General features: G+C 37.8%; 1 protein-coding gene across 2 annotated transcripts in view; it reads right to left on the bottom strand.

The window, feature by feature from the left end:
• LOC124161207 (cadherin-87A-like) overlaps positions 1–25529 on the bottom strand; it is a 1373415-nt gene that overhangs the window by 64516 nt on the left and 1283370 nt on the right. For both annotated transcript variants that reach the window (XM_046537469.1, XM_046537470.1), the window contains 3 exons: positions 24240–24448; positions 13362–13511; positions 10639–10950 (listed from right to left, as the gene is read on the bottom strand). In XM_046537469.1, the coding sequence (XP_046393425.1) occupies positions 10639–10950; positions 13362–13511; positions 24240–24448 (671 nt within the window). The remainder of the gene's footprint in view (positions 1–10638; positions 10951–13361; positions 13512–24239; positions 24449–25529) is intronic.

Raw genomic sequence — 25529 nt, 5'->3', positions numbered from 1 at the left:
TTAATGCGAGAAAAAAAAAATTAACTTGAGGATTCGCGGTGAGGAAAAAAATATAATGAGTTCGAGGGGTGCCGGAAAGAATCTCATAAAAATGGGAAAGAAATATATGAAGAGGGATACGCGGGGGAGGAAACTAATCCTTCTCCCCAGGAATGGGGAGTTCCATTATGTATTTTTCCTTTTTTTATTTTTCCAACTGAGAGAGACCCAAGTCTTTCGGGCCGTTCACCCTAGGAAGCGCTAAAAGCTTAAACTGTGCAAGCCCCAAGTAAAAAAACATGGTTCACACGCCCCCCGTAGGGCTTTTAATATACCAAAAGCATAAAGAAGGGCTCTAAAACTCATTTTTAGAGCAGCCACTGAGGGTATTTCCTCAAGAAAAAACACATGGAAGTATTAGGTCGGCTTAAATATGTAGTTACCTTGCCAGCTTGTTAAAGAATTTCTTCATCGCTGTGAAAACGAAACGAAAATTTGACTGGCGCTACAGAGATTTATAGTTTAAAACTCTCCAATATAATCTTTTCGTAAGTACGTTGCATAACACTTAGTACCCAGTGATAATGATGCTCTTCAATGGAGCGTGCTAACGCAATGCATCAGCAAAACTTGGCAAATGTTGGGGAAAAAGCCCTTTTGAAGCAGAAATTAAATCAAATATCACCTATTAAAATGTTATATCGGTTAAGTTAGATTTAAATGAATGAATCTGCGAAACATCCCGGCTTGTCCCCACTCCAAACGATAATACGAGGGTCGTTCAATAAGTCCTTAGAATCTCCAAGAAATTACTCTCCTATAAAAAAAAATTAATATTGACTAGAAAGTATCACTCGTGACTAGTCAGCTGTTAAAGTTTCAGCATCCCATAGTTTCATTGTTGTTGCCGATTGAAGTGAACAACTTTCATTTGTTTTTAAAAATGGATAAAATTGAGTTTTTTTGCGGTGATCAAACGCTTGATTGTGAAAAGATTGACGCCGAAAGATATCAAAACTAACTTGAATGAAGCTTATGAAAGATCTGCTCCTGTGTTTGAAACTATTTAGAACTGAATAATTGAGTGAAAACGTGGCCGTACATTAAAAAAAGTTGAACATTGTTCTGGACGCTCTGTGGAAGTGTCTACTCCTAAAATGATTGGCAAAATTCAGGACGTGGTTTTAAGTGCTAGACGAATCAAAGTGCGCGATATAGGCAAGGCCACAGGCATATCGAAATGCACAATGGCTTTAATTTCGCGCGAAAATTTTTGTGCGAAAAAAAATACCGGCAAGATGTGCCGCGTTTCCTCACATTGGAGAATAAACGCAATCGTGTGGTCAACTCAAAGGCTGTTTTGGCGCTTTTCCTTCGCAACCATGAGGATTTTCCGCATCAATTCATAAATTTTGATGAAATATGGATTCATCACTACACTACAGAGGCAAAATAACAGGTAAAATATGGAATTTTGAAGATGAACGGGCTTTTAAGCAGGCGAAGATGCTAAAATGGGACGGTCAAGTCATGGCAACGGTATTTTGGAATTTATGCGGAATCATCAACATCGATTAGTTGGAAAAAGGAAAAACGATAGCAGGAGAGTATTAGGCATCGTTATTGGATCGATTGATGCTAGAAATTAAGAAAAGCGCCCTCATTTGAAGCAAAAAATTTCTTCCTTCAACAAGACAATGCACGGCTGCACACCCGTTCAGAGTCAATAGCCAAAATTACAGATTTAAAGTTTCAATTATTAAAAAATTCACCGCATTCACAAGATTTGGCCTCCAGCGACTTTATATAATTTCAAAGCTTGAAGAAATGGTTTTGCAGATAAAGATTTGCGTCTAGGGAGGAAGTCATCGTCCGAATCAATGTCATTTCTAAGGTGATCCCGAAATTCTACTTTTTGGGCGGTTTAAAATGCTTGGAAAAATGCTTAAAATTTTAATATGACTAAAAGAATACTATAATGAAAAATATAGAACAATTGAACCAATACATTTTTTTATAACTTTTTCTATAGACTTATCGAACGACCCTCGTATCATTTTCAAATCACAATAATCCTTGTTATACTTCAATCTATCACTAAATCCTGAGGCAATTTTCCCCTCTCTCACCTATAATTTTTTTCTCTCTAACTTTTTATTAAAATCTCACACGTGTGGTCAATATTTTTGCAATAGATAAAACTCCTCGATGCTCTACATTTTTGAATTACGATCCTTTCATCAGCTCTAGCCTAGTCGGATTTACCTACTTTGCACAAGTAATTCTCTTCCTCATTTCCTCATTTCTGTGTCCCTTTTCCTCTTAAGTAATGTCCAAAACGTTGAACTGCTCTTCCAGATCAAGTTTGTTACCGATAACTTTTATTTTGAGCTTCGCATTCCTAGCTTTCAATCCTTACTTACGGTTACAATATGTAACCGCATCACTTGGGACTTCTATTTATGAATCGTGAGTAACGAATAATCTTCTTTTTCTTAGAGAAAATAAGATGAAATGGACGCAGGGAATACCTAATTTGCTTTAACATTTGCTTTACCCAGACCTTTTTTCGCTTCTGTATCTTATCTAAAAGTTCCCTCTCCTCGCCAACCATGTCCAGCACTTGGTCGTTCCTCATCCTCTCCGTCCACCTCACTTCTCCATTCATCTCCACACCCACATTCCATTCTCCTCCACACCCACATCTTGAACGCCTCCAGTCGTTTCTAAGTCTCCTTCCTATGTGTCCATGTTTCAGCACCACTAAGCACCACACTCCAGCTCAGACTCTTAACTAGTCTTTTCTCTACTACACCCACATACACGGGTCCTATCATCAGCTCTTTCCTACTCATAACTGCCTCTCCGCTACGCCATTCTCTTCCTGCTATCCTCACTTCAGGATATAAAAAAGTAGTGAAATATAATTTTACCGCACCTACTCAGGTTATTAAGAAGTTTTTATCTTGATTTTCACCCTTAACACATCATTATCACGATTAATTTATCATCATCGCTAAAAATTTGGTCTTCTAATGATTATTTTTCTTAAAAATTATGAATCTAGATTAATCTCTAGAAATACTAACATAAAAACAGACTGACGAATAACAGGGACTTATGAGGTTACCATGTCTCCATTAACTGAAAAATTTCCACTTGACGTTGGAGTACGTGAAAATGTATAATAATCAACCATTCTTTGAACTTGTCAAGTCAAAATTATTTCCGTAGCAAAAAAATCACTCTCATGTTTAACGTAATCATTGGCTGTAAAACAATTAAACCAGTAGATAAAAAAGAAACATTACGGACATTTGGCAATCAAGACGTCATGTGGAATTTGCTGAAGATACAATAAAACTGTTTCCATGAAACAACAAAATTTCCGAGAACCCTTTCTTTTATAATTCACTCGAACTATTATGAAACGTTAACTTGATTCGCAAGAGAAAGTGAAAATGAATGATATATGCATGAGAAACACCAAAAGGCTACAATTTAAATATATTTTTACTCGACAGGGATGGCTGAACAACGAATAATTCGAAAACGCGGATAACAAAAATATGTTAATAAATGAGCGATGAATTGGTATTTAAAAAATACGAGAATAGTTGCAATATAACGAGGAATTGTTAACACCTCAACTAGTAGTATCATAATATTTCAAATTGATTTGAGCACAGATTATATGCCTTAAAATCAAATACGACTGAGCATTAAACATAAATAATAGAAAGGCAGAAAAAATCCAAATCGATAAAAAGTCAATGAGCAATAAAAGGGAATAAATTAATCAGGAATGCGAGGTCATAAATAATGCAAAAGGTATCAAGCACGAGATTGTAATTGAATTACATGTATTAAATTGAATAAAATGATGAATTTGAAAGGCATTTAATAAAGTTTGATTCGACAGGTTTTTTTGAATCAAATATTCACAGTGAATGCGTATAAAAATATTTGAGTTATAGCATAGTTAAATTTAAGCTTTATTTACGGAAAAAATTGGGGTAGATAGAGGCAAAATAAATACGCTAGCGACGATGAAAGTTTAAACAATCATGGTAATCTATTTAACGAATTTTCAAAAGATGTCGGCCGGAATTGGCTTCTAGTAAACACTTGAGCCACGCAACAAAACAGAGGGTCAAGTCAAAAGTTATCTAGGTCACAGAATAATGGCTTCAGGACGAACTGCCCCGACGAGGGACTAGAGATAGTTGCTCTGGTAGGATAACGCTTAATGGAGGCATCTAACATCGAAGCCACGGCACTGTACCGTAATACAATATCCAACCGCAAGAAGCGGCCTTGGGTCGTCAACTGAATAAGAAGAATACTTAGCAGTTAGCTCTGGTGACGGGTCTTTCGCGATTGATTCGTTCAAAGTGATTGAATCACCGAGTGAATCAAACGACTCATGAGTCTATCAGCGAAAACAGGTCAATAATCTATCACTTAGTATTTCGGTTTCAAATAATCGATAGTAAAAGATTCCGGTAAAGTGTGACGGTAAATTCCTGGGTTTGCTGATTACTTACAGTTTATTTATGCAGAAAAAAGTTGATTTTAGCATCAAAATAAATTGAGTGATTTGTACGTTGCGAAGCCACATTAAAATATAAAACTTGCTGTATTATGTAGTTTTTATGATTTTTTAATCGATTGAACTTTTTTCTGAAATGTTTCAGTTTGCAGGAGTGTACTTTTTTAAAAGACGTCATAAACTTTTATACCGTTCTACATAATGATGTTCGCCTTCAGTGGTAACCAAAGGGATCACCTCGACGACAACAACAACATTAAGACTGGCTATATTAACAAACCATTCGGATACCTAGAATAAAGCCTACCTGACCTTATACCATGTACCTTTATCGTGAAACTAGGCCCTAGACTGTTGTTCATTTAGCTTAATATTTAGGGGAGGGGATGTTGAAAACAGTGGTAGAATGATAGGAATACGAGGGAGAGGAAGGAATAGCATAGGATCTTAAGATAGAGTGAGAGGGAGTAGGGCTTATTGTGAATTTAAGAGGGGGAAAGGGTAGACTGCTTGAGAAAAATTTAAGAGGGAAGTCCATGAAGGAAGGAGATACTGCCAGAAGAATACGTAAGTACTATATGCAACCCTATTTTAAACGGTAATATATTCAAAATATAATGAATAATACAAAATGTGTATTTTTATGAGCACTGAATTTCTAAGTATTCCGGCAATTCTTGAATTAAATTATGCACGACATTCTAACTGTTTAGCTTTGCCTCCTTCAACCTTTACCACTCGAAAACGCGCAAAAAGACCCACACAAGAGTAGAAACTGAGTTAGCTGAAGGAAGACAGTATTCCAAGTCTCAGAAATGGAATTATAATAGACCTCACCTTCATGACACTGCCGCTTCCGTAGCTGAGAGTGACTTCACGGCTTCGGGGAAAATTTTTTCAAACTTAGAGCGGTGTATGTGCCTGCCTGCTTTTCCGTCTGAGTTAACCTAGATTTCTGCATGATTCCCGCTATCCTCAAATTGCATTTTTGATTCACGTCTTGAGTCGACGTGCAGGATGTCTCAAGGAGAATGTAAAAGACTGAACGAGAAGAATTCCACCCACTCAGGTTTGCAAAAATTCAAAATACAACATCGTCGCAGTAAACAGCTCAAAGTGTAAAGCACGCTGTAACCTAAGTAGTCATCTCAAAGGATACGGAATATTGTGTGCCGTATAGATATACTAATACTAATGCATATTGATAACATTCACGCCATATAAAAATTTACGTCATAGCCGAAGTGACTTGAAATCTTATCTCAACGCGGTTTGTAAATGTACTTTATTATTCTTCAACTACGTAAAGGTACCGCGGATGATTATTAATTTAGGATTATTGTCTGCGTTAGACGAACGGTTAAAATATCGCTCGCAATTTCCAAAACGGCCAATGTTTGTGCGCGTAAAAACTTTTTACGGATGGAACGAAACAGTAGACAGTTTTCAAATATCAGAGAGAAATTTTTTGATCCCATGTATCAGGATAATCGTACACAAAAACAATGGTAACCAAACAACAGCAATTCTAACCTCCAAAATGTAACGCGTCGAATAATCGAATGACACCGAAGCCATTTAATCCTCAAATAATGATTTGTTTAATTATTTCCTTACTCCTAGAGAATTTAAATGATTTATTCTGAGAAAAAAAAGGAAGCGGTAAACTCGTAATTAAATAAATACCAATCTGAGGGCACACGAGGAAATTTTGGAAACGAGTTATGAAAATGTGAGAAAAAACAAATTTCTCGCATGGACGAACACGACAGACCCCTCCTGCTCTTGCAGATTGCAGACAGAAGTGCAGCGCTTCATGCGATGGCTTTGATGTGGGCAGACGGCCGCCAACACTTGAGCCGGATGATGCCGATGGCGGAGGGTGCATGCATATGGCGGCGGGGCGCACTCGCTGCGCTGCTGCGAGGGAGGGTGGGAACAACGCATGCTCCGGCGGTCAAATTGGAAACGGGGCGCATTCGACGGGCAAAAGGGGCAGACGGCGCGGATTCTGGGATACGAGTCAATCAAGCGGAAACCGGGAGGGTAATCGGCAATAAAGCGACTCGCAGCACGCAGACGAAAAACAAATGAAAAAAACATTGGCGTGTCTCCTCCATGAATATCCAATCTCGGAAAAATTATAAACAGAGTGGTCAAGGTGTCTACGCAACAATCGAAAACCCGAGGCTCATATTGAAACCCTCAATTTAAATAAAGGGTTATCATGCAATAATGGAGACATTTCAGTAATTCATAGGGAGATACGCTGGCGAAAACAAATTAAAAACATGGGCTAGTCACCTCCATGAATATCCAATCTCAGTCCAAAAATTATAAACAGAGCGGTCAAAGTGTTAACGTAGCAATGGAAAGCCGAAGCTAATATTGATCCCCTCAACTTAAATACAGGGTTATCATAAAAGAATGGTGCAGTTTCATTAATTCATAGGAAGATAGTAGGTGGGAGTAATTTTTCAGAGACTACTGGTATACATTGAGATGGGCACTTCAAGTGCAACACTCCGTCCGACGGATGGGACGTTAGGCCTTGGTCCCCTTGGCGGCTTTCGTTATAGGAGTAGGCTAATTTCAACGCTGGTTTTCTCTCTTGTCGAGCAACTAAGGGTGCACACAATGACATTTATTAGCTACGTAAAACGACGTATTCGAAAAATAAATAGCATAAACTCTAGCTGATTCTATTTTAATTCCAACCATTTTCAAAACTTCCGCATTCCTTTACGATAATCTTGTATAATCAGGACCGTAAATAAGAATATTAAATGGGTTCTTGTACTTTTTTTAGCTGTCTACCGCCCGCCGCTTGGAGATATCGTAGAACTTCCAATTCGTCCACTAATATTATGGTACTTTTTGACTCCATTAAAATTTCATATGGAATAAAAATATAAAAAAAACACGGGAATCCTTATTTAAAAGAGCTTGACCCAATCTAACCCTTAGCGCAGTAAAGTCCGCAACAAACACCGTGGAATATCAATTACATAAGATATCCCCGAGGTGACTCACCTCAAAGTCATTTTTATTTTATTTATTTATTTTCACCACCCCGAAAACAGCGCATTCACGGCCTTGGTAGTGGGGCAACTCGAGGAACAACAATTTAGGAGGAGATCGGGTTGGTGAGGTGGCTGGAGGCTCCCGCCCCGAGGGCTCGGGTTCAAATCCCGGCGGTGGCGGAGAATTTTCAGAGAATACTCGATCCCTGCTTGAATGTTGTGTGGAGGATTTTTCAAGCGCATTACATTCCGTCCGTCGGATGGGACGCTAAGCCGTGGTCCTCCTGGCGCCTTTCGTTGAGAGCAGAGTAATGCCGACGCCGGGTTTCTCTCTATCCTTTCCTTACCTACCCTTCCCTCATGGCGCAAATGACCTCAGCTGCCGGTCGCCTCCTCCACATACCATGCCAGCAATGTAGGAAGTTCTCCAACACCCATGCCCTGAATAGGGGAAAAATATCAGGATGGGAGTCGAACCCGCAACCTTCGGATTGGCATTGGATCGGATTGGCGAGGAATTTACCCCGCCACCGCCGAAGGCGAACCCACTCGTATTTTATATATCATTGGAAAAAAGGAACGGAAAAAAATAATCGCTCAGTTCGGCTTATACGCTTTGAAACATCTTTCGCTACGTTCCGCTTCAGACCTAGGCTATGGTCCTAGGTTAGCATTAGGCTCACCGCAAATTCAAAGAAAAAAAAAGAAATTCAACACAAACAGAATCGCTTATCTTTTTTTTTGGGGTTCCCGCTGCAGCCCCATGATGCAATTTACGTGCAGCGAGGCCTTTCAAAAGAAGTCTAACTCCGGTTTAATCAACGCCGTGTGTCCGCTTGGCCCTGAAAACCAATTAACTTTGGGAACTAACCGCATTCCAACGGGTATTTCTTCCGCCAACCCATTTAGTAGCGTAAAGGGAATTCACGGAGATTGATTTAGCCTTTTAAAAACCGCGGGAAAACCCATACCTCACCGTGCTTTCTTGATAGCTTGCACAAAACGAGTTGGAAAACTTATATGTGAAATTCGCTCCTTTCCTTAGGCGTCTCAGTCAATGGAAAACTCGTTATTTGTTTATTCCTTTTTTTTCGAATACGACTTTCCAATCACATCAGAGATAAGTATTTACGCAGGAAACTTGCCATTCGATTATAATTTTAATGACTTGTTAAGGATTATTATCAATTCAACTGACTGAAATGTATAATTCGTTTCCACTTCATGTTTTGTTTTACATAAATATGAAAAATCTTAGTGTATACGCAATTTATAAACAACATACATGCCGAAGTTTCGGAAATTAATTCAACAAAGGATTGCACAACAAAAATCATATTTTAAAAATAGCATACAGTTCTGAGCACTTGCCAACCATGGTATTAATAAGAGCCACACCTTCGAGTTTGATAAAATCATAGATACAGAATTTAATTGATTAAAAAGATTATTTAAAGAAACGATTCACAGATGTGCAAATACACAAGAAATTTAATTTTAAAACCTGACAGATGGTTTAGGCAAAATTTATTTACAGCTAATAAATGAAAAATGATGTAAATACATATTTAATATCGAAATCACCGAGTAACAAATGACTCAACACCATGTCATGAATGGGCTCCTCTGGTTTAAATACATAGGATGTGACGTCAGAAGTACGCTTGTACATAAGTAAGAATGCTCAACGATATGATAAAATGTATTAAGGGAGCGGTGGGTAAATGTAGAAGGATAGCATACCTTCCTATTCACGCATATGATCAAAGAGAGCGAACAAAGGCAACACAGGCCGAGTTCAAAAGCGTTACTGATCCAGTTAACTTTATTTAAATTTAACATGGTGAGGTGGGACAACGATTTCATGTGACAAAATATGGAAGAGACATCTCCACCGCCAACTCCAACGGAAGAGACTTCTAGAGATCGTATGCGAGTTAAAACAATGAGCATCGATTTTCCATTCGTACACGAAGATGACCACTAGATGCCTTCAACCGTTAGAGCAAGGGTAATGCATAGAGGAGGCCCAATGCCATCCCATAGAAAACTGATTTCTGTTGCCACTTCGGTCGCATTTTAATCGGTTTCAAAAATGTCCGCGGCGTGGTGATGAGTGCAATGCGAATCAATTTTTTCCAATATTTTGCAGTATAAAGTTTTTCATTGCGAGTAATAGCATGGAAAAGTTATGAATTTGATAGGTCACGTCATCATGAATGTAAATTTCGGTTTTAACCCCAAATCATACCTAATTTCCCCGTGAAACTCGGATCACTTAATCCGTCGATCCTTCCTTCCTTCCTCCTTCGATCCTTCGATCAGCGACGCGAGTGGCCACTTTAGTAAACCCATTTAAACGCGCTGTGGGTGACGACACACTTAGAGGATTATTTGAGGATCCTCTCTTGTAACGTTCACGCGTTAGACGTAGTACGTAAATTTTTATACGAGACCGTTTTCCTACGTCATGAAGTCAAATAGAAATCAAGTTAACTTGAAATTGATATTTGGCATCTTTCGCAAACGCATATTTCGTAAACGCATGGTTGTTATAATAACTTTAAAATATTCATTTATCAGATGGTTTATATCCATTGCCATTGTCCAAAATGAACGACACCTCAGTCATTGCTCGTAAACATGAACATGTTCCACTTTTTGCCAAAGGTTCGAATGTAATGGGGCAGCAAGGAGGAGCTTCAGTCCCCCCAAATACTCAACTTTTCGATACTCAAATCACCGATGGCGGCGCTGACGGCAGTGACGTAATTTTCCAACATGGGATATGGTTATGATGATAACGTAGGTGTAAAAGGATGAATCTTCGATCCACTGCGAAAATTTAAGTAGAAAATATCAAGGAAGATTTTTATTGGCTTTGAAGAGGTATTTCGATACCTAAGGGCAACGACAAATAGCAGTTAAGATTAAGGAATTAATAAATTTTAGCTTAAATATCCTCCACAATCTCACGGCGATTACTCAAAGGGTTCCTGATGACCATAAATGCGTGACTGCGTGATCCCCGATAAAAAATTACTGAATAATTCGGTATTCTACTTTAGGTGTAAGGTTACTCACCGAAGCGACGAGGTTCAGCTGGTAGAACTGCCTCTCTGCGTAGTCCAAGGGCTGCTTGAGGACGATGGCGCCGTGGAAGTTCCTCTGGCTCTCGGCCAATGAATCTTCAATTTCTTCGTCGTCAGACAGGCTCTCGATGGCTACCACCTCGAACTTGGAGCACCCGCCGCTGCCCTTCGCGGCGCCACCATCACCATCTTCGCACTTGACCGTTATAGGCTCGCCCAACAGATCCATGTCGTGAACCCGGATGCCACGGAACACAGTGGTGCCCACTGGAGTGTCCTCCGACACCACGAAGTCATACGGCGCCTAACAGGAGGACAGAGAAAAAAAGATAAGTCAACAAAAAAAATATTTTCATTACCAGGGAATCAGTACAGTTTTACCGCAAGAAAAAATGGAATTACCTGGGCACGGTTCGAAAATCACTAAAATTGTGCAAGGGGAAGGGGAAAGAATTTAAGGTAAGTGGAAAGGGGCAGGAAGAGAACAGGGTAAATAATAGGTTGGGGTAAAAGAAATCCATTATTTTTGTATTAACTTCAGGACATTATTTAGCATACTTTGGATTGTCCGATTTTGGTAAAATATGCACCGTTTTGTTTGATAATTTGTTGCTACTGTAATAATATCTTCATTATGCCTCTCGCATAGACGTCTTGGTATTTTTTGGCGAAAAACTATAATACCCGTTTTTCTTTATCTTCTCTTGATACCAATTTTTTAACACTCAGGAAGTTTTGCTATGCGAGATAAAATGATAACCGCTTGGTGCTTGGCTTGGTCTATACGGTGGATGCATTAAAACTTTCCAGCCGAGCTCTCGGATTTTCTGGCGATTCACTACAGATGTGTGTGACCTTGCTTTGTCCTGATGGAACACAACGCCTCTCCTGTTGCCCAGTTCTGGCCGTTTCTGGTCAATCGCTAGCTTCAAAAAGTCCAGTTATGGACAGAAGAGATCTGAATTTAACATTTTGCCTTATGGAAACAGCTCATGATAAATGATTGCTTTCCAGTGCCACCAAATGCACAGCAGAACCTTCTTGGCCGTTAGTCCTGGTTTGACCGCCGATTGAACAGGTTAACCGCGCTTTGATCACGATCCTTATTGCACATTACTGTCGTATGTAACCCACTTCTCATCCCCAGTCACCCACCGTTTAAGAAATGGGTCGCTTTCATTTCGTTTGCCCAAGCGCTTCGCAGATGGAAATTCGATCCATCATTTTTTTGTGCTAATTGGTGTGGCACCCAAACATCGAGCTTCTTTTTCAATTCAAATTTGTGCAAATGGTGTCAAACTGTATTATAGTCGATCTTTAGCCCCTAGGCGATGCTAGGACTACTAACATGCCGGTTAACTTTGATTATTATCTGTGATTTCATCGACACTTTCGATGACGGGCGTGCCCGTGCGAGACGCATCTTTAGCATCAAAAATTCCTGAATGGAATCGACAAAATCAAAACTGCACGTAATTAGCTGTTGGAGTTTGGGAACCATAACCACGATACAAAACTTCAGCCGCCTGGGTTGCATTTTCGCCTTAATCAAAGAAAAAATGTAAAATTCACCAAATTTTCTCGTTGTTGACCTCCATTTTTAACACTCTGCAACTAACAATTGAATGGACCAAACAATAAATAGCAACTGCATTAATTTAGTATGAAATTTCACCTTGGCAACGAGCTTAAATTTTAAATCGGCTGATGTATACTTTACGAGATATCGATCACTACAGCCATCAACCTACAAAATAATGGATTTCTTTTCCCCCAACCTAATATTATAATAAAAGACAAAAGGCACTACCGTGAATTGAATAGTGAAGTTCAATATGGAAGAAGGGACAGACAGGATTACCCTTATAATACTCCATGCAAGCCGTCATTAACTGGACGAACATAGTCAATGGTAATTATTTCCAACTTCCCCGAAAACGGCAATACAGGAATAGAGGAAATAAAAATTAACAATATACGATCAGAAAAAGAAATGCCCGCGATAGTGCTGACGTGCTGAGGCAAGACTAGAACCGCAACCTTCGGTTTGGCACCTCATATGGATTTTAAATGCCAACATAAAGACGAATTTGTAACAGCTTAACTTGAAGTATTTTGGTTCACTGCATACGAGACTGAAAAGTGATTTGTTCCATCAATTACATCTCAGGCCAAGTAACAGTCGTCAAATCAATTTTAGACGAATTGTGATAGTTTATAGGCTGCACTGTAAATAAAGTAATACTATTCACTATATATTGCACACTAGGAAATCGATAGACATCAATGTCTTCCTCGCTTCCTCCTCGCGTTCAAAGAAGTATGAGCTTTTCCCAAGGTACAGATTATGTCGAGTAATGACGATTAAAATTGCTATTGGCAACTAGGAGCACTAATATTTTCTATTTGGGCATTCACTAATAATATTAGCAATAAAGTTTTTGGGGATTCATTGAAATTATTATTGAATTTAGTTCTTCTCTTGCTCCATAAATAACTAGTAGACACAGTATTAACGTAAATAATCAACAAATTAATCTTTAATTTTACACGTCCTTGTTGTCTCTTTGACTGATGTTATTATCCAGTAACTAATCAAAAACTGTTAACCCTTGACAACCCTATAGCTTATTTTTCAATTTAAATTAGCAATCGATTAATTCATTAATTTCAAAAATAATCAGCAAAGAAACTATACGACACAGTAATACTCACATCTTTGAAGTCGGGCGCGTTGTCGTTACGGTCGGAAAGTATAACAGTCACAGGAACTTGAACGACATTGTTGCCGCCATCTTGGTGTCCTCCACTACTTGAGCCCACGTCATCGGCGACTGTGATGGTGAAGCGAATCGTATCGCTAGTCTATGAGAAACAAACAAAGAGAGAGAAATGGTATCAGTGAAAACAACAACAGCAACAACAACAATGGTAACAGACACGTGATAAATGTTAGGTCTTATTCTAAAACCAAATGTCATGGATAAAAAGATAATTCTGGGATTATCTGAACGCTTAAGGTAAATTGTGAAATACCTTGGTAACAGCGTGGTGTTCATCTGTAACTGGTAAATTTATAGGAATTGAATGGCATCTAAGAAGTTTTTACCAATTCACTTAAAGATAGTCACAGAGTAAGAATATACAGAGGAGATACATCATTACAATTTTTACAGGGAATTTATCTTCGCAGCCCTTTCGTAAATAAGTAAAATGTCCCCCAAATGAGAAATAACACCAGCGTCATTGCCACAGAGTAAGTAAATACTCATGGTCATTGTCCTGTCTGAAGCAAAATGGTTCCTTGGGGGTAGGCCTCGATAACAGGGGAATGCTCAGTGATGTGTAATTGAAGATAATATTCACTTAACTAACCGTACTATGGTAGTACTCCAGTAATAGTTAAGCTTATCAATTCTCAAGTTAGATAATGCCTTCAATTACCGACAAAGAACGCCTTGTTGCATACGCTTCCACGTCTTTTATATGTACGGCAATAAATCACCCATTTTCAACTTAACCATAAGCCCGAGTAAATTGTAACGCATCCGATCATATAATTTCCAGGCAGCAGAAAAAATTGAGGAAATATGAATTTTTCCGATGAACTTATTAGGCGTAAGACTTGCCGCTATTTACAAAAAAAACTTACCTTACTGGATTCAGGAGGTCATTTATGTAAATTATGAATAAAAGCGGCCCAAGGACGCTACCTTGTGGGACACCTGACGTTATTTGTGCTTCATCGGAGCACAGTTCACCCACTTTTACCTTTTGCGTTCGACCCTTCAGGAATTTTTCAACCCAAAAATACAATCTGCCGTCTGTTTTAGGCGGTAATTTGCTCTTTTTTTTCTCAAAGCCGATCATGTTCAATTTGTCGAATGCTTTTGACGGGTTGACTATTATTGCATTTCATCCATTGAGTCCGCAATTTCTGAGCAAAAATCCAATAGTTGCGTTTCATAGGAGTGCCCTTTTCTAAACCTATGTTGAAAATTGGACAACCAGTCGGTGCTTTCCCATAGTTCCCAAGCATAATCAGCCATTATCTTCTTTCCTTATTTGAATTCTGTTGAAGTCAAACTAAACGGTCTATAATTTTCTACCAACCCCTTATCTGCTCCTTCAAATTTCGTGATACATATGTTTTTTTCTAATCATTGGGTGGGACTTAGTTGTTTATCGTAGCGTTGAATGCTTCATATTTGAAATTTCTCTGCCACCCATTTTGAGTAAATCTATTTTGATCATAGCCAAACATGCATCATGACGGTTTTTAGTGCCAGCTGTCTTTTATCCATTTATTTACTTCGTGGAATAGTCATCTTATAGGCAATAACTAGATCTTAGCATAAAAAATGACCATCTTCTGATAAATTTCACCAGTATTTCGTGGAACTTGACAACTTAATGAAGCATTTTTACCAGTAACCTTCCATAATTAAAATAATTTGGTAACATTTATGCAATGAAATTTAGAATTTTCAGTACTCTAAACATTTAAACTTAGAAGAATATAAAACAAATTATCATGAAACATTTGCATTGATGAAGCTCATATATATAACCAGAAACAATGGTCAATCAAGCAGAACATTTAATGACATATTACAATGGCACTTTACCCCTGTGGTACCAGCTCAAAAACTCTTATGAAAAAAGTGTTTCGATTTTTCAAAATCCTAAACACTTTAATCCAAATTCCATTCAATTCGAAAGTAATATTTACCACGCATTTTCATTTTCAAAACAAATATCCGACTCCCATTTTACCTGATGGACAGGAGTAGCAGCTAACATTTAAAAAGTAAACTTTTTGAAGTAAACGATGATAATTTGATCGAGGCAGTCTATTGGGCATAGGTTAATTAATAATTTGAGAAAGGAATTCTACAAAAAAGATGTTGAAAATACATCCACCATCGATTTTAATAGGTAGTAGGAAGGCTGATGAATTTAATTAATAGATAATTTAACAAAAGGTGCTGGAAATGACATTCGTGTCCGATACAAATCGCGAAATGCAACGCATACGTTATCGCCATAGAAACGCGAGGAAAAGAAAGGAATCGGCATTTGGAATTTTAAATATGGACGCTCAAAGGAGAAATGCACGATATCAAATAACATCGACGTTAATTAAAATTAATGCAAATTAACTATGACAATTATGACATTCAATAATCCGTAATCCAACGCGACCAAACTGGTCCCAACGAAAGAGGCGATTAATTCAATCAAATTCCGACGGATACATAAGTACATTAGTAATCCAATATTTAGGTTAAAAAATGTCAGCAATGAGCATATTTTTTGTGTCCAAACCATTTCGATCATAATAAAGGGGGTCACATTGAATTAAAAAAAAGAATAGAGCATATGCGTCAATGGCGAATAATTGAACTGCATTCAATCCCATTAAAACAAATTAAAAATTTTAATGAGAGATAAGGGCCAGGTGATACGTTCAGCTACTTTTTTAAGCGGAATACGAATTCACCGCATTCATAGCCAGTTTCCCCAAATGCTCTACCAAACGAGTTAGTTGGTGCCTGCTTTGGTATTCATCACTGGATACTTGAGGGAAAAAATATGCAGATGTACTCAACATAAAGTCAGGTGTCAATCAGAACGCAAAATTATTTGCATTTACACTTTTTTTGGAAACAACTGAAAAATTAATTAAGGGATAAAAATATCACCTTACTATTTAAGTTATATCACCACCAAAACCATGTACATATTCTTCTATAAAACGAAGGAAATTCTAACTTCACCAAGACGAATTAAAAGTCACAGTCGTGATCAGATTCTCCATGTTACAATATTAACATGAAAATAAACGGTCTTATCTAACTTACTTACAGTATACTTGGTACCTTTCCGAAATAACTTTTATTTTCTCGACTGATTTCAGAATTTATGGGCCATTTTTGAGGAAGTCGGGAATTGGGAAATCGGTCGGGAAAATAAAAGTTATTTAGTAGTTTTAGTACAGTTTTTTTTAACGGTACGGAACTCTATGTTATAGAGACTCAAGTACCTATGTTGTATTAAATATCATTAGAGACCTCATGCTAATTTCGTTTATTAAACAGATTTTTCAACTATTTCTAACTCGCACAGCCACTGAAAGATATTTCACAGAAACACGTGCAGACTGCGTTGAAGGAGAGACGATTCTCGCATAAAGAGGTTCCGATATAAAGAATTCAGCACGGGATGGATAGATTAGACGGTTCCGTTTGGGATATTAATCGGCTTTGTAGCAGAAGGGAGGATATATATCAGTTATGGTATGATATTAGTATGTAAAAGGTAAAATTCATAATCGATTTCAACGCTTTCGAGTACTTCTCTAAAGACAGTACCAGTCAAAGCTAATGAAATAAATATTAGGCAGAACACAACACCATTTATTACATTATGAATCACTATAAGTTCTCACTTATAAAATTACACAAGGAATTATTGCCTTAGAAATAAATTTATGTATTTTTAAACCAGTATTTACAGCATACGTAGGCCAAAACAATGTTACGCATCACCGAATATTTATTATTTATTAAGAAGCATTACTAGACCTAGTGAATTCCCTTGTGGAATGCATATTTAGCATTTAGCTTTTTTCCTCCAAATATAGGGAAACTTCGTAAAGACAAAAGCAGGCTGAGTAATATTAAAGATAGAGACCACATGATAAAATGGAATGGCGCCAAATTTATCTTTTCTTCTAACAACTTCTGGGACAAACTTGCTAAGGAGACAATTGAGATCGGGCTTAATAAAAGTAACTTTTATCGAGAGACGGGGTACATCATTAAACTTAGCAGTGTGTGTAATAATTTTTTAAAGAAAATAAAAAAGATAGAAAAAAGTCCTCTTCTTTATCCGAATGACCTAAATATTTCAGACCGATCGGCTAACCTGATTATTAAATTGTTTATAGTTACATCTCTACGTATTTCGTTCAGTAAAAATTATTCTTTCACCCTGATGACGATACACGAGTCCTTCGTTGAAGCATTGATGATATCAATAGAATTAAACTAGTGGAAATCTCTAGAAGGGCTCACGTACGTAGTAAAGATGATTCTCGGATGAAGCGGTTCCGATGTTAAGAACGTAACACGGAATGGAAAGATCGGATGGCTCCCTTTGGGAATACAAATCGGCGATGGCAATTGGAGGGGGTGAAGGTAAGGGGGTGAATGGGTTGGCGATGAAATTAGCGAGGGGTCTGGGGGGTGTATAGGTGGGGAGGGGTAGTTGGGAGATGAATTATTAACGGCTGGCGGAACACTACCGCAGGGGTTGCCTCCTCTACTTTTCGCGTTCCGTGAGGGCGTGTTTGGAATTAATACGTAGAGTCAGTGGGGGAACCCAAAGGAACTGGAAATAGCACAAAAAATATCGATACCTAGAACAGATGACCTATCCTACACATAAAGCGCACATCATATGGAATAACGCCAATTTCAGACGTTATCACTGGTACAAAAAATCTCTAGCATGGATACCATCCGGGAGAGAATACCTCTCGATTATTGAAAGTGATGACCAAGGGAAGTCAAAGACTCCCCCAAGAGAATGTGAATTTAATACATTTAATACATTCTCGCACAATAATAATGATTGAGAAATCAATTTGATTTCATAAATCGGTAGGGGGCACCAATTCCTACCATTTGATTTATATTAAAAAAAACTAGGTAAATCAAGAGAGTATGCATTCTGAAATAATGTGTTTCAAGCGTCAAAAAATTAGTATATTATTAACAAATTTAGTTTCTACTACATAAAAATGCGACTAAACTCAAAATTAGCAAGAATTCGTGGTATATTGGCTCCAGAAAATGTAAAAAAAATGCTAATTCCACCACGTTTAACCCACAATCAAAAATATTGCCGTAAACTGGTCGTTTTAATATTAGCCGATGTTGTAACATATGTACTCAAATCCTCAGGTGAAGCAGGTGCATGAAATGTATCTATTATGTTTCCATGGTGACGTTGCGTTTACATAGTATTACGTTTCCAGTCGAAGGCGAGAAATAACTCGCTAGCGTAGTCGTAGAAATGTAGCAATTTTTTGGGGTCTTAAAACAAGCAGTATCCCATAGATAAAGCTTGCACATTGCTGTAATGAGTGAAGTTTTGACTTGAAGCACATGTAAGTTGTACGGATATGAGAATACATAATCTTGTATAATATGCTATAGGATTATATAATTTTGACATTATGTCTATATGGGATCAATGGATAAATAAAATATGGCTAAGCCTGGTGCATATTGGGTAAAAACACTCATCACCCGCCAAATATTCTACAGACGACTCGCTGGGAACTGTGCAGGTATAAGATGTAGAAAATGAATGAACGCTTGAATTTACACGAGAAAACTAACGTAACTGCAAGAGAACTAGCTTCATTTTTCAGGGGAAATTATTTAATTAAGTGTCAGCAGATATAAAAATTCTTTACCTTTACTTGACTCATAAACTGATCAATTGATTATTTTCCTGCAAACAGTTTTAAAGCTGAATTAAAGTTTTTCTCACTTTGGGATCCAAATTTCGAACACATCTGTTTCAATTAACAAAGACCCCTTCGCCAGGTTTCTGCAAATATTTTCCAATTTTAGAATCTGAGTCTCACGGGATGAAATGGAGATATGGAAAACACTTTAAACCCCGTGTTTACGGAGGAAAAGCACAGGATTAACGGAATCAGTGGTGAGTAAGAAAGGTCGGATCAGAGCGGGAAACTTTCCACTCGCGAGAAAAAAAGCGCTCTTAAGAGAACACAAAATAGTACGCAGAACTTGATCACAGTTCCCCTTCAAGGATGATGTCGCATCAAAACTTCTAGAAGGGTTGGCGAACGAAATATCTCTCTGTTTGAAGAGCTCTGCTGTTTATTTGGAGGGATGATTGCATTCAGAAATAAATACACCCTCGAAAGGGGAAAATTATTTTTATTATTATTTACATTATTATTACTATCGCCAAATTTTTATTATTGTCGCCGATGATTATAGGATACTTGGACTCTTCAAGGAGGTAGGCTCGGAAAGTGAGTCTTGCTTTTTTTATATTATCAGCAGTTACGGAACTTCATTTCTTCAGTCAGATGAAGTAAATATATTAACATCACTTTATACTACTTGAATAAATAACTTTTTAAATTACATACAACTAACCAATGTCTGTACTTATTGCAGACTGGATGGGTTAGCTGGTTTTAAGAGGTGCTGCGGTAGGTTTTATATTTGGCAAACCTCCATTTTGCAGATTTCGGTCGATGCATGTTGTACCAATTTGATCTGAATAAATGGCATTCAGCTGTATCTTCTATTATAAAACTGCTCATTCCGTTAACACAGCTCACCATACACAGTCAGGAGCAGCGAATGTAAATACGGAAATGATGGCAACGGAAGTAATCTCCGACTACGATGCTGACAAATTTCTTGGCGTAAAAATAATCCCCATACGGATAAGATATTGAAGAATATTCAATGATACATATCAATATGATTATTGCGGAGGCTTCCGCAGTGATTAAATTGATAATTATTTTACGGGATAGTCTTGCGTCGTTAACGACCTGGCATCAACCCGAAAAACAATTTTCATAGAAATATTTTTTTGAAAAATAATATTCTTGTGTTTAAAATTACTGAATTCCTAGATTATATCGATATATTTCTGTATGAATCCCTTGCCCAGCTGATTCTTACCGTTAATAGGTACCGGTTGTGAATGAAATATATTATGCGAAAAATCCACAGAGGAAAAATCATTCGCCTTGACCGGGATTCGAACCCGGATCCCTCGATTTCCGGCCGAGTGCTGCTGAGAGAAATCGAGGGATCCGGGTTCGAATCCCGGTCAAGGCGAATGATTTTTCCTCTGTGGATTTTTCGCACTATTTGTGCATTGCGGGTGACTCCGTAAAAAGTTATCACCGTGGCTAGTCCCGGTATACTTTCAGAAATATATTATGGTTGAACTCAGATAAAATTAGTGATTTTTCAGTTAAAGTTGTGACTTTCAACTAAATTCGAGGGGTAGAGGAAAATCGATTGGAAAAGTTAGTAATTCATTTGCTAATCATTGTGATAAAAATAGCTAGCTCTCTATCATGAATGTACTGAACTGAATTCCTAACATATTAGAAATTACATAATCAAATACAAATTAAATATTATATTAAATTCGTAACCTTTTCTTTGCAATGGTTCATTAAAGCGCCAACTTTCTCATCGATCGAATGCATGGTTTATTAATGCATATCTACAGAACAAATATGTACACATTCTTTCGTTTTTATATAAAAGAATTAATCGGAAGAATATAGCAAAATCCACCCTCAACTAAATCATGAAATATAAATTTTTTTAAATTGCAGTCACCTAGAATTGACGATGCGAAACCTTTAGAAAGGGGAAATTTTAGAATGCCGTCCGCCCTTCATATCTTACACAGGTGAACGATAAACTGATAGGGAGTAGGCGGGAGAGCGTCGTCGTTTGAAAGATTTGGACCATCATCGGATGGATCCCAAGTGCCTCTCTCCGCCTTCATTCGGTCCATCGGGAATCGATGACTAGAAGGAGAGGAAACCGGGTGTCCGGGACGTTCATTTGACTTTTATTCCACGAATCGAGCGAGGGTGAAATATTTCCGAAAATAAATTTCTCCATCGAATCTTAGGTAGCGTTATATCTCACAAATGGAACGAGACTCCAAGACGGGCTCGCAGGGATACACTCCTGGGGCAGGGTCTGTGTCTGTAAGCGCGAGCTTTTCACCTCTGCACCGCAGAAGGGGGAGGACAAGGAAGGAGAAAGGAAGGAGGCGCCGCCGCTATAGGAGCCCGAGGACGCCTCCTGGAACGGAATAGGGAAGGAAGGGATGGGACGAGGAATCCCGCATCGTCACAAGAGGCGACATCGTCATACCATTAGCGAAACCAGGAAAAACCATTTCTGTGCCAGCGATTTTAGAGGATTATCCCATGAGGAAGAATAATCCAACGATCAAATCGCTAGATCGTCATATCTTACACCTGAGGTGGGGTAAATGACTCCACAAGACACGTAAACCCTACTTTGGGTCAATATATAGCGATAAAATAGATTTTTCGTCCATCGCCAAAGCGCCGCAAGGATTTGACAAGGCTGTAACTGAAATTTTGGTCGTTAATGGCGTTCTGTGGTAAAACGCCTAAATTCACAGTAGGCTCTAAATAAAGAACTGTAAAAAATAACAGAAAGAAAAGAACTAGTTAGCAAATTATGCCACGCGTGACTAAATTAGGAAACAATTAAATCAAAAGAAAGAAGTAAGAAACATTTTCCTCGAAACAAACTCGGTTGCAAACACAATGTAGCGAAACATTGTGAAAACAAAGCAGTGAAACAATGTGAAAACAATGTACCAAAAAAACGTGAAAACAATGCAGCGAAATGATGTGAAAACGACGAGAAAAAATTTCCATATTCACAACGGAAATATAAAATCCTACAAGCTCCACAACATCATGCCTATAAATAAATAACTCGGAATGCAAAACAAGGATTACCTGGATCCGGGAACAATACAGTAAAACTGATAACTGGAAATAAGAACGTCCGAAAATACATGATCACATAAGAGATACTTCCATGCCAATTAAACAAAACATTACCTGCTTATAATTTCCATGAATTAAGCAGACTGAATTTTTAACCTTAACCACATTCACACCGGCTATAAAATAGTGGGTACATCGAGTAATCACAGACTCCGGCCCTTTGAATTCACCGATGAAATTGGCGTCCATTCAAAGAATTCTCAAATTTGAAATCATCATAATGTACCGAAATGGAGCCGAGTCTTAATGGTACGAAATTGACAAGAGCCTGGTTAAAGTCCGAAATTTATTAATTTGGGGTGTGGACTAATAACATGGAGTTTCAACTCAAATTCCTCAAGCCCACACCAACATATATTTCAAATATTTTTAAATTGCCGCTTCTAGATTATGGAATTCCATGCCGCTAAACATCTAATCGTCCCTATCTCTTCAATCCTTTAACAAAAGATTATTCTGTTATTTGGAAGACCGGCATTTGAGTTTGTTTACCATCTTTCCTTTTTGATGTTGTCAAAATTTTCTGCAATTATAAATATTTGTTACGTTTCCTTCAAGCCATAAAAATATATTTTTTGTATTACCCATTTATGACCTAAAAAGACCTAAAAATATATTTTGTATCACTTCTGAGTTTTGTTAAGTGATAATATGTTTTGTATCAATACGATCAATTGTTCCTGAGCACAATACGATTCGTAATTTATTTTCTTTGGTGTAACAGGTTATCATATAGAATTAATAAACAGTCCTTCTCGTAGAGTTACTTGGTATTTACTCGAAAAGATTCTTTTACAGCCCTCAAGGAGAACAGGAGTAGTCTAATGCTTCCTAATTTCGGCCGTTAGGAATAATATAAAGACAATCCCGAAAGCCACATTTTCACCATATTCCCCTAGAAATCTAAGATAAATAGTATGGGCGTTCTTTTTTCTGGTTCTGCTAATAAAAGAAGTCCCGTTACCATTAGTCTGGATAGGAAAATGCCTAACTTTTGATCCTTGAATTCCTAATTGTGCCAGTTTGAACATGGAAGTCTTACTGGCTGAATAAAATAATAATGAACAAACGGAAAACACCAAAGTAAGAGGGATACTTTTGAAGGTTAAGAAATTAAAAACGAGCAGTTACCACCTTTCGGGAGAAGTATTAATTTTTTAAAAGGATATTGTTCCTCTGTGTTGCTTAAGCATTCAGTCATTCATACACTAAGCTACTTTTCCCGCGGGTGAAGGATTAAATACGTACAGAAATGAGCACGTGAACCATAAAAAATACTATTTCCTGCAACTATGTTCTTTTTTTGATTAACTCTTCTCGGGTTTGACACAAGGTTGGGTCGTTTAAGGCCAACGTTTCGATGAGAAACGGCCTCATCGTCATCAGGGCTAATGCTGACTTATTTTAAGTATTTATATCTTCATCGTCATCATCAGGGCTAAGAATGACTCGTGTTACTGACTTTTATGTTTAAAAAAAGAGAATTTTATTTAAAGAATTTAAAAAATCAGTTGTGAATTGAACAATTTCACGAGACTGCCACTTATCATACCAGAAAAAAAATTACATTGAAAGAATAAAAGTAACGCGTTAAACATCTGTAATATCGGTCTTAATGACCGTTCTGGCGCTTTTAGGTGTATCAAAAATTATTTCCAAAATAATGAAAAATACAGAGAACAAAAGTTTTGGGATATGGGCTTAGGATATAAAAATTCATCAAAAGTCATGAAATGTCAACAATTTTTAACCATCGCGAAAGAAAAGTGGACCAAAAACGGTTAAAACGACCGCTCCGGCGCTTCTGGTGTGAAACAGCCTTACCCGGTGTTAAACCCGGGAAGATTTTACCAATTGTACTCGCCGGGATAGCTTACGATCTTTTATGTTCTTTATAATTTCGCAAGAGTAGTTTTTCACCGCGTTTCTTGGGAACGGTGTCTGCTTACCTCTCGGTCCAAGTTCTTGGCGACGCGTATGTCTCCGGTGGATGGGTCGATGCTGAATTCATTCGACCCGTGGAGGCCGAATATGATGGGCGAACCCTCGGGGTCGGAGGCCTTCACCGTGTGCACCACGGTGCCCACCTGAGTGCCCTCGTCCACCACGAAGGTGCTGAGGTCGGAGATCAAGGTCGGAGGGCGGTTGGACGAGCATCCTAAATGGCAAAGAAAGAGAAAAAACAGATTAGACTACAACAATTACTATAAGAAAAGTAATCTCTCTACTTTTAGAAATTGAAATGGCGACATATCTGGGCGAAACTTGAGATTTGGTTTGATGCATAGAGATACAAATGCCTACTTTATGCCTACTTAAACGTTTGGCCTTAGTCCGAACAGTGACTATATTGGTCAAACAAGCAAAGATCACCTAATACATATGAAGAACATCGCTCTTTCAGTAATGAAAAGTCTCCCAGCAATGATTCAAATACTATGAATCGCAGTTTTATGCACCACGAATGAATCAAGAGAAAATTAAATAATTTAACAACTACAATGATTGAAAGATGGTTGAGGAGAATTAAAAAAAAGAGAACGTGAATATCCTTAAAGGAGTAATGGAAAATGAAAGCAATGTAAAAATTTCGTGAAATATTAATTCGCGTGGTAACGGTACTTCGTTGCTCTAGCTGGCTGTGGTAATAATTAAGGAATTTTAATAGTAATGGTATGCTGAAATGATGGAGTTGTTTGAAGAAAAAAATATGAAGTGTCCATTGATATGAAGTTATATCAGCAAATTAAATGGATGTACTACTAACCATGATAACGACATTTACGCCAAATTGGTGGTCATAAACAAATTATAGGACTAAATTTTTTGCTGCGTATAACATATGAAGTTCCACATTGTCACCCAACAGGCTGAAAAAAAGGCATCATGGTTTCTATTTTCGCTTGAGTTTCGTTTCACAGGATATTCATTCATACTCGTGTCAGATAGTCTAGGCGAGCAAATTTTAAGCCTAGATTTGCATACCCGCGGCCACTGAAAAAGTCCTACGCCAAATTTAAATAAAGAAAAACTAACGTTTTTACGGCCACAACGGCATAGCCACGGAAGGAGAAGTTTTTTTTTAACTACGGAACTCTCTCTTAAGCGTGGAAACATCAAGTAAACACGGATAATTTAGGTAACCTGACAACTGTTTTGGTAATTTTTCGATCCCAGCCCTTAATTTAAGAGAAAGGATTCCACTTCAGCCAAACGTGCATAGCACCGAAAGAAAAACT

The sequence above is a fragment of the Ischnura elegans genome, chromosome 6 (genome assembly GCF_921293095.1).
Source record: "Ischnura elegans chromosome 6, ioIscEleg1.1, whole genome shotgun sequence".
Taxonomy (NCBI): domain Eukaryota; kingdom Metazoa; phylum Arthropoda; class Insecta; order Odonata; family Coenagrionidae; genus Ischnura; species Ischnura elegans.
This window is presented reverse-complemented; position numbering and strand designations above follow the sequence as displayed.